The sequence below is a fragment of the Alexandromys fortis genome, unplaced genomic scaffold (assembly GCF_014885135.2).
Source record: "Alexandromys fortis isolate MF-2015 unplaced genomic scaffold, M_Fortis_MF-2015_v1.1 scaffold_15, whole genome shotgun sequence".
NCBI classification, from domain to species: Eukaryota; Metazoa; Chordata; class Mammalia; order Rodentia; family Cricetidae; genus Alexandromys; species Alexandromys fortis.
This window is the reverse complement of record NW_026067911.1, coordinates 19,435,859-19,451,480: the sequence shown is the minus strand read 5'-3', so window position 1 is coordinate 19,451,480 and position 15,622 is coordinate 19,435,859. Positions and strand designations below refer to the sequence as shown.

Sequence of the window (15,622 nt, the reverse complement as noted above, 5' to 3'; positions counted from 1 at the left end):
CTGATTAATATAAACACTTGTAGCCTCTGAATTTCCCTCTCAGAACTACCTTGGCTATGTCCCAATAGTTCTGGGGAGATGTGTTCTTTTCATTATTATTTAGGAGCTTTTAAATTCCCTCTCTAATTTTCTCAATGACCCATTTTCCGACAATGTTCATTCTCCATATCTTGGTGCAGTTTCTGTAGTATTTTTTTTAATCCTGGTTTTGTTGTACTAGCCACGACTTATTAAAATAAAAGAGAGCATTTTGATGTATTGTTCTGATAAATTAAGGAAAATTATGGATTAATTTTTAATTTAGAATTTCTTAATGCCTCCTATATTTTATGTGTATAAATGTAGACAGAAACTACTTGTTCATTTCCAGCCGCACAGATCTGAAATAATCACACCTGTGTATTTGCATACAGTGAGCACAGGCATATTGCACGGATGCACACACATGACTAAAAACTGTTTTTTAGATACTGGTGTCAGGTTCTGCATAAACTAGTTGGTTCCTCTTCTATGGCACGCAGCTGATGCTCTGGTTAATGTCAGTTTCTTGAAGGGCATCTGGGACTCACGTTGCACCACACTCAAAAATTGTTAATTGATGTCGTGTGTACCATGGCCTGTTTCCTTCATCTCAGCCTATTTTATATTATGAGTAACTGGTTGACTTTTTGCCTTTTGAGGAGGATAACTTTCTAAATTTTGACAACTTAACACAGGTCCAGAGTTATAGTAGACACATTATTGATAATTCATGATTATTCACTTGTGTAATGATCTTTCATATCACATAATACTTTGAGCAACACTAATTTTATTTGATTTCCTTTATTGAGTACTTGTTAACAATAAAAAGGTAAAGAGTCCTATTCCAAAGTCGGAACTCATTTTTTAACTTAAACCTTGAGTTTTCTGAATTACCCAGTTTGAAGTAACTCTCTTTATACCTGAAAAATGGTTTTATTGAAATGTTTGAGACAAAACACGGGTATTGCAAGAAGCATATGACAAACATCTCGAGAGTATAAATCAAGTGTAAAACTAACGAAATTTAGCAGGAAACCCACATTGCATGAGAAATATGTAACGCCACAGGTTGTATCGTGGTTGGTTGGTTTGCTTGTTGTGTACTGAACACCCCTTTTGACAGCCTAGCCTTCCATGGAGAGTCAACTGTATGCTTTGGGTTTTTCAGTGAAGTACATTCAGCCTCTCTCTTCTCAAGGAGGTAAGAGCTCACAGAGCAGAGACACAGCTGTAATGGATCTGGCCACTAGGTTGATCTTTGGTTGATTCCCAAGTCAATCAGAACTCTTCTCATTGAGATAATAAAAGCCCTGCATGGTCCTATGTGTCTTTCAGTTCCTACCCCACTGGAGACTAACTACTGTTTTCCTTATGTTTCTCATTCAGAAACAAAGGAATTAAATCTGTGTTCAGACTTGCTCGACGAATCTTTTCTCCTTGTTGGCATTTCGGATTCTGAAATCAGTGTGGCTCTTACAATTCCCCTTTAAAATCAGGTTGTTGGTTACATAAACTCTGCTGTCTGAACTCCGGATTGTCACTGAGAACGGCCTTCCCTTGATCGTCTTCTAGATCCTGAGTAGAAGGAAATGACAGCGGTTAGATAGGAGTGTGACAAAAACCTCACTGGTAAGAACGGGCTGCCCGGTGCACCAATCTGTCCAAAGCAATCCTTGCTCCTTGTAATAAGATTTATTTAGATCTATACTATCTTTATTGTGAGAAAAACATTATGCCTTAATTAAAGGTGTATGAAAGTATAAAACTGATGATTTTAAGTCTCTAGAAGATGGAAGTGTGCCCGTAAGAAAGTCATGATAAATCTTTTATTTAAAAACATCCAATTCAGAGGTGCAGTTGAGCCAGCCTTGAGGGCATGAGAGAAGGAGAGCTGGTGCCCCCGCATAGCCCCTGCATCAGTTGGAAGAGAGGGCCCTGCACCTCGCCTGGACAAAACAGTAGAACTGGCCCTGGTGGTTTGAGTGAGTGGTCCAGGTCTAAGGACCAGAGAGCAGGAGAACCGGCCCTGCTCCTTTCTGCAGGCTGCATTGGGTGAGTTATCTGAGGCAGTGCGGAGGAGCTCACCTGGGCAATCTTGATGAATGAAAACTGGTGGACTGATCAGCCCATCTCCCATCTAGACCCAGAACCAGAGCTTTGAGTTGGTCCACCCCAACATCCACCTCACCTATGAACTGTTGGAGCAAGTGAAGGGGATGAACCTACGGATCTAAAACAGCAGTATCTCTACTGTGTTAGGACAGCAATGGGATACCCAAGAGGAGCTCCAGAGAGAGCCCATTATACTGGTCAAGAAGCCGCCAGAGGCCTTGAACCAGACCAAAGACTCATAGGAATGAACACTTACAAGTAAAGATGGGTGGACTAAACGGTACACTTTGTGACTCAATGGGCCACACTACAGCTTCCTCACAAGATTCTTCTTTTGTGGTTTGTTTTGTTTTCGGGTTTTCTTTTAAATTTTGGGGTTTTTTTTTTTTATTGCCGGGGGGGGGGGGGGGGGGGGCATGGGCCGAGAAGCAAGGGGACAGGGAGATAAGCAGAACCAGAAGGCATGATGTGAAATCCACAGGAAATCAATAAAAGTTGGAAATAAAATAAATGGATAAATATGGAAATAAAATAGAAATGGAAAACAAAAACATATGCCATTACTTAGTGTCAATATTCTTTTTTTTTTTTTTTTGTTTGTTTGTTTTTTTGAGACAGGGTTTCTCTGTGGCTTTGGAGCCTGTCCTGGAACTAGCTCTTGTAGACCAGGCTGGCCTCAAACTCACAGAGATCTGCCTGCCTCTGCCTCCCGAGTGCTGGGATTAAAGGCGAGTGCTACGACCAACCGGCTATTGTCAATGTTCTATATACTGGGTTGCCTTACGGTCAAAGTTTCATCTACTATGTGACGTACACCACAGCAAAATAAGTCAAACATGTTTCAGTATATTTGATACGCTTACCTTGAACCCTTCTGCTGCTGCTTTGTATCTTCTTTTCAGGTGTGTCTAAAATTAAAGATCTGTAGTTAGAATCATTTTGTGATTTCAGGTAAAAATCAGGAGGCCATCGCCAAGGACATCGTATAAAGCTTAAGTAGCTATTGCTTAAATGTGTGGGTTCTGGAGGATTAAACTTACTGGTTCTAAGAATCTGGCACTGACTGAGAGGTTATCTGCTCCCACACATCATCATGAATGCACACAAAAGCACAGTGCTGTGTTGTGTCTTTGGAGTCTCTTCAATTGTACAAATTTTGCATGGAATAAATGATTTTCATATTGCTGACTTTTTGGTAAGCTAAGCTAAGAAAGCTACCCATATTTCAGTTGTTGTATGTCTTATGTATTCCTACATTCTCATTATAGACTGATAAGCAATTTAGAAGTATTTCAATGTTCACTCTCCCTAATTCTATGGCCCATTCTATGGAATCATTAAGATATTAAATAGCTACAAATAATAAAACTTTTCATTTTTTCTTTAATTTTTTTTTATGTATAGGAGTGCTTTACCTGCATGGATGTCTATGCACTACATGTATGCCTAGTGTCTGTAGAACAGAGCGTGCAGAACCCACTGAACTAGAGTTCAGTTGTTCAGGCTACAACAGACCATTCTAGGCTGCTTTATGTGTGCTCAGTCTCAAACTCAGATCCTCTGGAAGAGCAGTCAGGGCCCTTAGACACTGAGCCCTCTCTCTAGCCCTGGGATTTTCATATTTAAGAGTTTCACATGTTCCTATGACTTCTGTTTTATAGCTGAAAAGTAATTCTCTAATCCTTTGAGTATAACTCCTGCTGTGACTATCTAGCAAGCCTAAGGTTACATTTTATCTTCATTTTGCAGGTATTTGGGATTAAAGACTGATTGGTTCCTGTGGGGACTTCATTTTTCTGATTACCTTCATCTTTTCTTTAAAATATTATTTGCTTTCTATACAGTATCAATATTCAGCAAGAAAGCCAATGTTCTTTATTGGGGATTTTTTTTTCAATTTTATAAATTGATGCAAGCATCATGTCAGATGCACAACAGCAAGCAAATGAGAAAACCTACAGTTTAGAGAATTTATGAGCTTTGCACCAGTCTTAGTACATTCCCAGCCTGTGAGTTCTCCGTGTAACTATTTGCTGTATCGTGTTAGCACTCTAGTTAAACACAGAACCACAGAGAACCTTTTGAGATTGGATGACAGAAGGGAAATGTCCTTGAATAGCAAAGTCTATGTCATTACACGTCAAATAGACATTTTCTTTAGCTACAGGTTTATTTGATAATAAAATAATTGTTTATGAAATCTCATCACAATGAGATGGATGCAACCTTAAACACTGAGTAAAGGTTTGGTTTTCAGTGAGCTTATTAAGTCTTCTTAATTGCAAATTGATTTCAGGATGAAGAGGAATCTCTAGGTTCCCCCTTGCAAATGTACAACTGCTTTCAGGTTCCCTTACATACATTTGGTGGTGTTTGACCACGAGATTTGCCAATTATCATTATTCTGCCATGGCAGCATCCAAATCAGCAATATTCAGTTAGGTTCAGAAACATCTCAGGAGGAAATTATAATATAGTGAAAAGCCTGGGTTTACTGTCTAGGCCCTCAGATATCTCAAAATAAAAGAGCTTTAGGAAGCGACTCAGAGAGGTAAACAGATACCTGAAGTCAAGGGGCTGGTTGTGACTCAGTGGCAACTTGATGTTTAGAGAGGTAGAAAAGGAAGTCTAACTGTTCTAGCTAAGGGCCATATACTAGTAACTATATTGCAAGTTGTGAATCTCTACAAAGATTCATTTATTTATTATTTATGTGTATGTGCATGTGTGTGAGTTTATATGCATCACGTGTATGTAATGACAGTGGAAACCAGAAGAGGGTGCCAGAGTTCCTGGATCTGGAGTTACAGCCAGTTGAAGGCTACTTTGTGGGTGCTGAGAACCAAATCCCAGTACTTTAAGAGAGCAGTACATGTTCTTTACATCTGAGTCATCTCCCCAAGTCTATGCCCTCTTTTTTAAGAAAAGAAAAATCCTTAGAAATACTTTGCTAAGTCTTCTAAAGTGGCACTCTTTGAAAAACCATGCCTTATAGATCTGTGGGCAGTTCACATCCAGAGAAGTGAAAGAAATTCTGAGAGAAACAGAAATAGAAATAGCTCTCTTAATTAAAGAGAAAACAGCATTTTCTTGAAATGTCGTACATATATTCTGGGAGGGGGAACCAATTATTTACTGTTTAAGTGCTATTTAAAAAAAAAACTTTTGGAGTATTATTAATTAAAGGAGGGGAAACATACTTACCCACAGTGTAAGCCTATGGGAATGAATCAATATAAGTAGGGGAAGGTTCTAATTAATTCTCTAAAAAGCATTGCCATTCTACAAAGCTGCTGACTATGGCAAGGGTTAAAAAGAAAAACAAAGAATTCAATTTATATTTCACAATCCATGCCCTCTCGTTTCAAGCCCCTTTATGTTTTTATGGCAGAGAGTTACTTAGTGAGCCCTGCACTCTGTCGTGAAGGACTGTTTGGTTTTGTTATGACTTAGGAATATGCCATCAGCTCCCTGCCTTCTGGAGAAAAATCTTGTATTTTTCAGAAATACTGAAAAAAAAAAAGAAATACTGAATATATACTGAAAAGAAAATACATTGTTGGTTGAGTAAAGAATCACTGTCACAAATCCAGAAGTGTTATCTATATTCAAATAAGCAAATAATCACTTCCAGAAACACAGAAGATCTTCAGAGGAGCTATATTTTCGTAGACATAGTGATAAAAATTTAAAAAAAAATTATAAGCAGAAAGCCATCTGAAATGGATTTTAGATTAACATCAAATTTCAGGTGTCTTTCTTGATTCGTAATATATTGCAAAGAGCAAATTTGTTGTACTCTGTACTCTTGTACTCTGAATCATATTTAGTCTTACGTTTTATTTTTAGTAAATTGAACTAAAATTGCTTTTTTTTAGGTGTCAATGAGCCAAACAACTTTAAAATCCTTTCTTATTTTTGTTTGTTTGAATAACCATCACTGAGAGAGCGTTTGTATATTTTGAATCCTTTTTTTTTCTTTTGAAAGTCAATACACAGACCAAGAACATTCCATATTTCAAAGATTAATTTTATATGCTGAAGAATATATAATCCTGAGGACAGATTATCACTGAAACAGTAAGCAGAAATGCATATTCATTCGTAAGAATGCAGTTTTGGAAATGCAAGTCGCTAAAAGCACTGTTTACATTTAACTATGCACCTACAAACTTCCCAGACATGCCTGTCTTTGTCACGGGGACATTGAATACGTTTTTTGGAAATACGAAACGCATTTTCAAATTTAGGCTTCTCAGCCAGCAAAATCATTCGTCTTTTACATAGTCAAAATATCTGCCCAATTTTCTGTGTCAAGGCAAAACAGTATTCATTGCTCCCCAGTGGATACCATGAAACTTTTTAAAGACTGGTTAGCCAGCAATCACTTTGGGGAAGGACCACTTAAGCGCACCAGTCAATACGCTGAAGACAGCTCACTGCGCTGTCTTTTTCTTCTAATCAAAGGAACGGCCTGCATGCCCAGTCTTTAAAAAGCGGAAGCCCTCCTCCACCGCCTGTTACGGGTTAGTTGTTGGTGTTTTACTAACCTCCCTGGAGCAGCCTTTTAATATCCTCGTCTTCAAATAAGTGACCATCGCCACCTTCAATGAACTTTGTGACCTTGGAGACCTCTGAGAGGACACACGTTCACAGCAGAAATTGGTTCACTCAATGAAAAGGAATTTGACACGATACAGCCTGCCATCTGCTCAATAAAGAACTCCAGACCACCTCTCAGCTCCTTGTAAGGTTTTGGTGTTGGCTTTTGGTAGTGTTTTCACCAGCTGTTAATCAGTGTACCAGCAAACGATCTGCACGGTTACCGTTATCGGCATTGTCCCCCGTTTTGGACAAACGCCTTATGCTGGTATGGAATATGAGCATTGGAGCAAGGTGTTCAAAGCCTTCAAGCTGACTTTAGCCAATGGGACAAGTGCGGAACGCCACACTCTTGCGTTCCCAGACCTACTGACCTTTCTGGAGGAATTTCTGCAGCGACTCGCCTGTTTCATCGCCTCCTGTAGAAATCCTGGTGTATTTTACCTCGGGACCTAAAGGAAAGAAACAAGAGTGCGCAAACTCCTTTTGTAAAATCAGAAAAGAATCCGGGCCACGTGGTGTGGGCTGTATCCACGCACAACCTAGGGAGCCGCAGGCAGAGGTGCTATGCCAATGACGGAAGTGGCTATGCCCCAGTAAAGTTTATTTTAAAATATGAGGCACAGACTGCGTCTGCAGAATGTCTAAGTATAAAATATATAAAGTGTTAAATTTAAAATTTTAGGTTAATTCATAGACGTGAGTCTCATATAAAAGTTACTGAATTTGTCAATTCTTTTAGATAGACTCATATATCTTAGTATGTAGATGTATAGATTTTAACATTTATGGAACCTCAAAGAAAATTCCTCTTATTACTCAATAACTTAGTAACAAACTGTAAGCTAGAGGCAGAATATCATAAAGCACATACGTAAACACAGTGTAAAAATGCATGTTTATGGGCATATCTACTAAAAAGTTTTAGAGTTAAAAATAGGTAATGTATTTAGAATATTATATATTTTTTGCAAAAAGAAAATGAGAAACAGTTATTTTAATAGTCACTATGATAAAGATTAAGTTTATATAATGCACATATTTTAGGGTTTGTATAACTTGTGTTTATAACGAGTACAGCGCACCTATGGAATTAAAAATTACCTGTAATGATTCGCTCTTCCCGGGTCTGTTTTTCAGTTATTTCAACAGGAACCCCGTCTATGATTTTGGTGTACTTTTTAATGACTGGTTCTGAAGGCAGAGAAAGAAAACCACACATGACTTACCCTCTTACGGTGTTTATACCTAGGAGAGCTGGAGATTTTAATCAAAGACACGCTTCTTACAACGTTTGTGTTTGAGAGTCAATTGTAGCCATTGTTGGAACAGACTATGAATTTGTTCCAACCAGTATGAGTAACTCTTGGGACTCAGGTGAGTGGCAGGGGTAGTTGCCAAGGGGATTCTGGCATCGGAAAAGAAACCTTACAATAAAACCTAGTGCTGGCTTGTTAGCACAGTCCCTGAAAAGTTGATTACATTTTTGTTTTGTTTTAGAGAGAGAGGGGGGGGGGGGGGGAAGCTATGGTGTGCCTATGGAGGTCAGAAAACAGCTTGGTCCTTTTACCATGTGGAACCCAGGGATCGAACTCAGACATCAGGTTTGGGGGAAGCTGTCTTCTCCTACCAACCCTCAGCACCAGCCCATATTACCAGAGTCTCACAAAGAAACCACCAGCTCTCTTCTGTAGTGAGAACAAAATGTCTTTTTGTATTTACATGATCGTAATCATTATACTTCATGGTTACTGCTTGAATATTCATAAGAAGTGGTCCAGGGGCTTCATTGTTAAACTGTGACTGAATCCACTTAAAAATAAGCTGCACTATGTCCCTGATTAGCTAGCAAGAACTCAGACCTAGTAAAAATGCCTGGGTAAAATGAAAACCAAGAGGAAATCAGCTGTTTGACAATTCTAAACCAACTCTCTTTTTCAAATGCCACAGGATGCCACCTAGATAGAAGAAAAGGCTCAAGACATACCTCCATGGATGACCTCTGTCACCGTCTCTCCCTCCTGAATCAGTCTGAATTCAGGTTCCCCTTCAACCTGGATGTTTGTCATGGCAGGCCCTGAGACATTATTTTAGGGGACAGGTTAGTGCCTTAAAGCAGCCCCTTACATTGCCCCAATAAGAAGTTTGTCTCCACATTTCTTGTCGCTCAGACTTCAGTGTTTCTGGTTTTATGAAACTAGTTTTAAACATTTCCTGTTGTCTTTAGGTTTAGACATATATTTAAGAGAACAAACACCTCGGCTGCGTCTATTAACGCTGCCACCCCACCCACCTGCCTCAGCATTGACAGTGTTGCACGAGCAAGCTATGCACGCTGTTGTCTGTGTTAGTGCATGTAAGGAATAATTACACCAAGTATTTTATGTGGCTTTCTCTGGGAATCAGACGGCATTACAGATTGGAGTCGCTCGGGTGACAACTGGTTTAAATCACACTTTGCCACAGGATATCCTCTGCCAATCTTTTTTGGAATACTTAATTTAAATTTTTTTATCACTTATGACCTTATATTTTTATCTAAGAGCACATGACTGGACATTAAAAAAATCTAATATACTTACCCTGAAGATGCTGTGTTTTAGACTTTCTAGGAAAACTGACTTGAGTACTTACCTTGACTAAGAGAAAGATGTACACAGCTACAGCGACTAAGTTACACAGCCCTTCAAATGCACAGCGGGCTGGTTGCATTTGACTTACAAAATGATTTCCCAGAGAAAAGCAGCTGGAATGTTAGAAAGCTTACTGCTACATTAGTCGATGAGGGGTGTTTTATAGAGGAGGGAGAATTATTCCGTTCAGTACATTTAACTTGCACTTCTCACCAGCTGAATGGAGCTCTAATCGATTATCTTTGAGAAAATGGATTTGTTTGCTGAGAAATCATCAAAGCACACCACTACCCAGAGCTAAGTAATAAGTAATAAATAATGAGAGAGAGAAAACCGTAAGTATTTCAAGCTGTGATATTTTGTATGTGAGCCCCTTAGGGATGGCTAACATGAAGGGTAATCCCCAAAAGGAAGTATATGCAATGACTCAAACAAGGAAATGAGATAGCACTATGCCTAAGGATTTTTTTTTCTTTAGAAAAGTCGAATTGAAATTCTGGAAGCACCTTTGATTATTAACTATTACTACAAGGGAGGGAATTTTACTAAACTCTTCTTTTTTGTGTATTCAGAAGATAGCTTGGGAGAACATCCTGCACAGGGACTATTTGCTCAATTTTAGTGGACTTATTCTTCCTTCTGAATTTTGGTTTGGTGTCTTTTTGCCAAAGATATTCTAAAATTATGTCTTGGACTCTAATGCATTTAGGAAAAACTCATAAAGCATCAATGAATTCACGAAGTTCAAACCCTGAGAAGGGAGTGAGAGTAGTGAACTGGGTGTTGCCAAGAGGGCTGTTGGTTTCTTCACTTGTGCTACACAGCGGTAGGTATCGCTTTCCGGTTTTATATCAGAGAGTATTTACAGATGAGATGACCCCATCTGCATCCAGATAATAATGAGGAAGAACCTAAGTAGCCTGACTCAAGGATGCTCCCAACTGAGGAAACCATGACATGAAACCAGCTGACAAAGACTGAGAGGATTTGTGAGTTGAATGAGGAAGCTGGGAAGAAGAAGAGTTCTTGAAAATGGGAACACAGCACACATGAATGGCTTTAGTTTTGGAAGCCATTTATCAGAGTGACATTTTAGTGACTTTTTTTTTTAAATCTATGTCTTTGGCTAAAATCATCTGATCATTTTTTCATTGACACGATCAATATATACTGCAGCAAAACATTTAACATTTAATTTCTACTTAAAATCTCAGTTTCTCCTCATCAACAGGTAGAAAATTAAATGATTGGAACTGGGCTTTTGTTGTTGTTGTTGCTGTTGTATTTTTTTTAAGTGAAGCACAGATTTTTAAAGGCTAACTAAACTGTAGTGCTAATAATGAATAGATCCATAGCTAGCCAGGCAGAGAATTAGCCTCTTGTTTTCAATGAGTTTAACTCAGGGTTACTTTAAAGGGAAGAGACATGTGTAAATTAGTCACAGATTGAAAATCAAACTCAAATCCAAGAATAATTAAAACAATGGTGTTCCCAAGATTCAATTAAACTCATAATCTGTATCTCTTAGAAAGACTGTTTTCATATTTCTAATGGAAGAAAGATGGCGACAGGTATGTTCTTTTTGCAAATTACTGCTGCAACATGCAAAAACAAGGACACTGGTACTTAGTTTTGATCTTAGAGATAATAATAAGGCTTGAAATCAAGCTAATATCCAAGAGATCGACATCAGCTAGCGTGGCAAATATAGAGAGAAAAGTGACATTTGAAATAGGAGAGGTATATATTTAATACATACGTATATAAAATATGTCCAGAGTTAAAGTCTAGGTTCCTGGTTTTGACTCACTAAACTACGCTATTTCTTTTTCTGTCTTGGCAATCTAAGTTTTAATGTATATCATGCCTGTTTGGAATTTTTAAGGCTTTTGTTAATGTACATTTTCTATACTCTCATAGGTTGCTCATTGGGAAAAAATGCCTGCATATATTTGAAAATTTTTCTTTCAATGACATAAAAGAGATTGTGTGTGTGTTGGTTGGAAAAAGAGCTACAAAAAGTATATTTCCTGAAGGAATCTACAGCAAAAATGTTTAAGGTTAATTTGTGAAGTGATTATCTGGGTACTAGTGTCGACACAACCTCAATTTAATGAAAATAAATACAAGCAAATGTACTGAAAATATTAGGGATGCACCATCTACTTTGCTTTAAAAACATATTGCACTCCACAACCTGCAATTACACAAGCATGCTGTTTGTAAAGGAATATTTAGCATGTTAGTTTCAAAAAGACTGTAGGTATATTCAGAGAAATTAATTGATCACATGACTCTTTCGAGTGGAAGGAACCACGGAGGATGTTGGTTTTTACCTTCAATTTTGGTAAAAGGCTGAAGACTGCCTTGAATGACTTTAATTTTTGGTTCCACGACTTTGGTTATAATTCTAGTTGCTGAAAATAAAAGTGGAGCATGAACGAAGCTTACACAGAAAGAACTCAAAGGAAGTTGTCCTTTTTGGCCTTTCTATGGTGCTAAGTTATCAGCTACGGGATTAGGTTCAGGCAATCACCGGAAATATTCACAGCGCATTAATGTCTTCTCGTGTCCAGATGCCGAATCCTGCAGGCCAGTGGCTTGACTATGTTCCAGAGGGGTAAGCGCTAACTTAATGACGCATCCTACCTAGAAATCTACCACTACGACCCGCAGCACTAACGCACTGACTTTCCATTGTGCTTCTCGAAAACTGGCTGCGTAGCAACGGAAGACAAATAAACATGATTAATTTCATGCAACTCACGACAACTCAAATTGCATTGTCAGATTCTCTCTCAGTTAAAAGAAGGCTATGGGAAGAAAAAGACCCTCGGAGTACTCCCATGCGTTTGGCACAGAGAAGATCATTCACGATTCTAGAGGAGGATAAATTTCAGCCAGGAAGTCATGAGCTTTCTGCAACAAATAGGACGTGGTCACTATTTAATTTTCAGCCTCGTTAGGATAGTTTGAAGGCGGTTTCCACGCAAAGATTTTGTGGTGAAAGTTTAGCACCTCCTGAGTAAGGTTTCAATGGTGCAGTTTGCCGCATGCGCCAGTTCATCAGAGCTACAGGCCTCTGGACATTTTGTCACAACTGCGAGTCAAAGTCAGTAGCCCAGCGTACCTTTCCACCAGTCTCTACCCTGGCTCTCACAGGCTAAGCTGTGTGGACCTTCTGAACTGGGGTGTGTGCTAGGCCTTTAGGGGAGCGACTTTCCAATCATAGGCTCTCTCTTGAAAACTCAAATTATAAAACTCTACAATGTATTAAATCCGTGTTTTTCTTGATCTCTCAGGTGGTTATGCCACACAGGACTCTTCCCCTGGAGCACACAGATGGCTCTGTTGCTATTGTTCAAGCGGAATAATTGATCACTTTTAAAGGTGATGCATGGTGTCGAGGACTCTGAATGTCAGAATCTGGACTTGGTTGGTAGTTTTGCTTTTATGAAGGCGTAACTCATTTGAACAGGTCTAAAACTTTCCTGATTTTTTTTGTCCTTCTCTACATAAAATATCTTGTGTTGACAACTTATAACGAAGTGTACTCTCCAATAAAAAATATAAAATGTGTGGTATTTTGGGGGGAGGAGAAAAATGAGCACCAACAAAATTGAAGAAATCGCAGAGACAAGGTAACAAACGAACCAGAAAGTGGAGTCTTTGCTTCAGTCAGCCTGCCCCTCTATGTGGAACAGCCCATAAAGGGCTGTAAACCCAGAGCTACCTAACAGCGCCTGAGTGGGCTAGCAAGTTACTAGGTTTGCATAATCTTGAAAATGTAATTCATGTAATACTATAAACACATTTTGGTTCATTATAAGCAAAATATTGTGTTGCCATGTGCAGCCCATAGTGGAACTGATACGGATAAATTGGGAAAGATAAACAAGATTTTTTGTAAAGATTTATGGCATGGTAGAGTCTCATATCTGATGAATGAAGGCCATGAGGACCCTTCTATTTTTATATGGAGTGATTTTCCATGGCTGGAATTTACAGCATGCTAAATCATCATGATACCAATGGAAAGGAATCCCTAAGACGTCTCTGAGAGCCCGGCCCCGGGATTGCAGAGGTATTATCAGGTAGAGAAGCAGACATTTTGTTTTGCTCCAGAGATTTTTTTCATGTCTATCATTAATATTAAGGGGAATGTCCATAAATAGATAACTGAATGTTCATGATAGAAAGTAGGATAAATTTCTAGTCGGAATAAAGGTGAGTAAAGTAATGCCTTAGCATACTTGGCTGTTTTGTGGTAGAGTCAAAACAAAATGGAAAGAACCTCAGCTTTAAAAGCTGCAGTGGAAGAAATGGAGAGGGGGGGACCATAATGAAGAAGTTATCAGGCGATTGACAGCAGAATTTACGATGAGAGAGAAATGTCTTTTGCCACTGTTTAGTAGTTGAGCTTTGATAATCTGGTAGTGTAGTGGGTAAAAACAATTATTGGGGTTCCTTTGCCTGGTTTTGGATGTGGTTGATTTTGAACCAGCATCTCTTAAGAATCAGGACTTGTCTGCACATCTTCCCACACACGGCTTAGGCCCAGGGCAGGATGAGTGACAACCTTTGCCATGCTATCCTGTGCCCACTTGTTAACATTTCCGGATAGCTCTGGAGTGTCTTCTAGCAGTCTGTCCTTGTGTGTGCCCTTTTCGTTTATTTTCCCTCGTTCTAGAGCATGTCTTTACTCTCTGGTAATGCATCTTTCTTGTTTCCAATTAGGAGAGAAGCAGTTACACAGAATTGGAGGGTGAGACCAAGCCTGTGAGGCCTCTTCCAGATCTCAAGCCCAATTTGAAGGACAATGAGTTTTGCAGGATTTGGAATTCTAAATACCAGATTATCAGCCGTCTTTGTACAAACAAAGAGATAATATTCTTTTTTCTTTTGCTTGCACATTATCCCCATTTGTAGCCCACACTTTTCATATACTTACTGTAGACAGTCATGGGGATTTCTTTGAAGGTGCTGCCACGAACAAACTAAAAGCAAATGTTTATGTTTAGTAACATATAATGTATTGTACACCAGGGACACTATAATTCTAGCTAAAATAAAAACAGCTAGGTAGTAACTCAGTAGAAATGAAGTCAGGTCAGGTTCTATAATAACCATCAGGTTTGTTGCTAAACATTTTAAGATTATAAAATAGTTCGCAGCTAAGTATATGGGCTATGCTATATTTTCCATCTGTTCTACATTATACTAAAGGTATACTAATACTATGCTATACTAATTTCTAGTTTTTGTATATTAGCCATCCAACACCTGCTCAGCAAACTAGAAGTAAAATCCAACAGCGTTCTGTACCTTGATTTGGATGTATTTTATCAGTTTGTTCAGTATTTCCAAGAGCTGATCATTGCCAACTGGGATGTCTACGGAGAGAAATATTCAATAGATATGGTAAGGAAGTGAATGGGTGATCAAAACTCAGTTCATGTCGAACGGTATCTCCCATCCATCAGTACATTCAGTCAGTACAGACCTGCTGGGTAGAGGAGTTTGTCTACGACGTGAATGACACCGTTGGTTGTCATGATGTCAGATTCTTTGGACTTCAACTCATTCACCAGGAGCGTCTCATTCACCTTTCAAAAGAAGGGGTGATGTTAAGGAGAAACTATATGGAAACCACTTAATAATGAGAAAGTACTTTGTAAATCCCTTGTAGTAACTTACTCCTTTCACGTAGATTTTGCTTCCCTGTGTGGTCTTGAGGATGTTAGTGACTCCAGGCTCAAAGCCCTTTCCGATATAAACTCCTGGGGTCAGGTGATAAAGAATGATGTTTTGAAGAGCATTTTTATCTCCTGCAGGAAAAGACAGGTGTTGATTTAATAAGACGCTGCTTTTCTGACATTTTGATACAAGACTGGGGGATAAAACACCCCATTGTTTCTGTTTTCCCGGTTCTCTGTTTTCTCACAATGTCAAAATTTTTCGAGTCGATGCCAATGTTTTATCAAGATATTAGTCATTTCAATCAACTCAAGCTATGCCAATTAGTCTTGAAACTATGACAGTTCCCTTTGATACCATACACTTGTGAGTCTTTCGATAAATTATGGTAGGGCAACGAGCAGTTTATGACTAAACATTAACAAATGGCTCTCCACACGTCCCAACCGTGGTAAAGGAAACCAAAGTTTGCTAAAGAAACCAGAGGGTGGGTTGGGGGGAATTTCTTTTATTTTCTTAAATATGGGCAGAAAACCTGAAGGAAGAGCCAAGAT

At 38.8% G+C, this 15,622-nt stretch overlaps 1 protein-coding gene across 4 annotated transcripts in view; it reads right to left on the bottom strand.

Moving 5' to 3' along the window:
* Positions 1–794: 794 nt before the first annotated feature.
* The window catches only part of Postn (periostin), a 30,985-nt gene continuing 16,157 nt past the window's right edge, over positions 795–15,622 (bottom strand). The window contains exons 13-23 of one of the 4 annotated variants that reach the window (XM_050138391.1): positions 15,069–15,199; positions 14,875–14,977; positions 14,697–14,764; positions 14,323–14,368; positions 11,708–11,788; positions 8,726–8,815; positions 7,843–7,932; positions 7,113–7,190; positions 6,687–6,770; positions 3,000–3,044; positions 795–1,599 (exon numbers count right to left, since the gene is read on the bottom strand). In XM_050138391.1, the coding sequence (XP_049994348.1) occupies positions 1,562–1,599; positions 3,000–3,044; positions 6,687–6,770; positions 7,113–7,190; positions 7,843–7,932; positions 8,726–8,815; positions 11,708–11,788; positions 14,323–14,368; positions 14,697–14,764; positions 14,875–14,977; positions 15,069–15,199 (854 nt within the window). In that variant the 3' untranslated portion in view covers positions 795–1,561. The remainder of the gene's footprint in view (positions 1,600–2,999; positions 3,045–6,686; positions 6,771–7,112; positions 7,191–7,842; positions 7,933–8,725; positions 8,816–11,707; positions 11,789–14,322; positions 14,369–14,696; positions 14,765–14,874; positions 14,978–15,068; positions 15,200–15,622) is intronic. The other 3 variants (XM_050138394.1, XM_050138393.1, XM_050138395.1) reach the window with 3 other exon arrangements.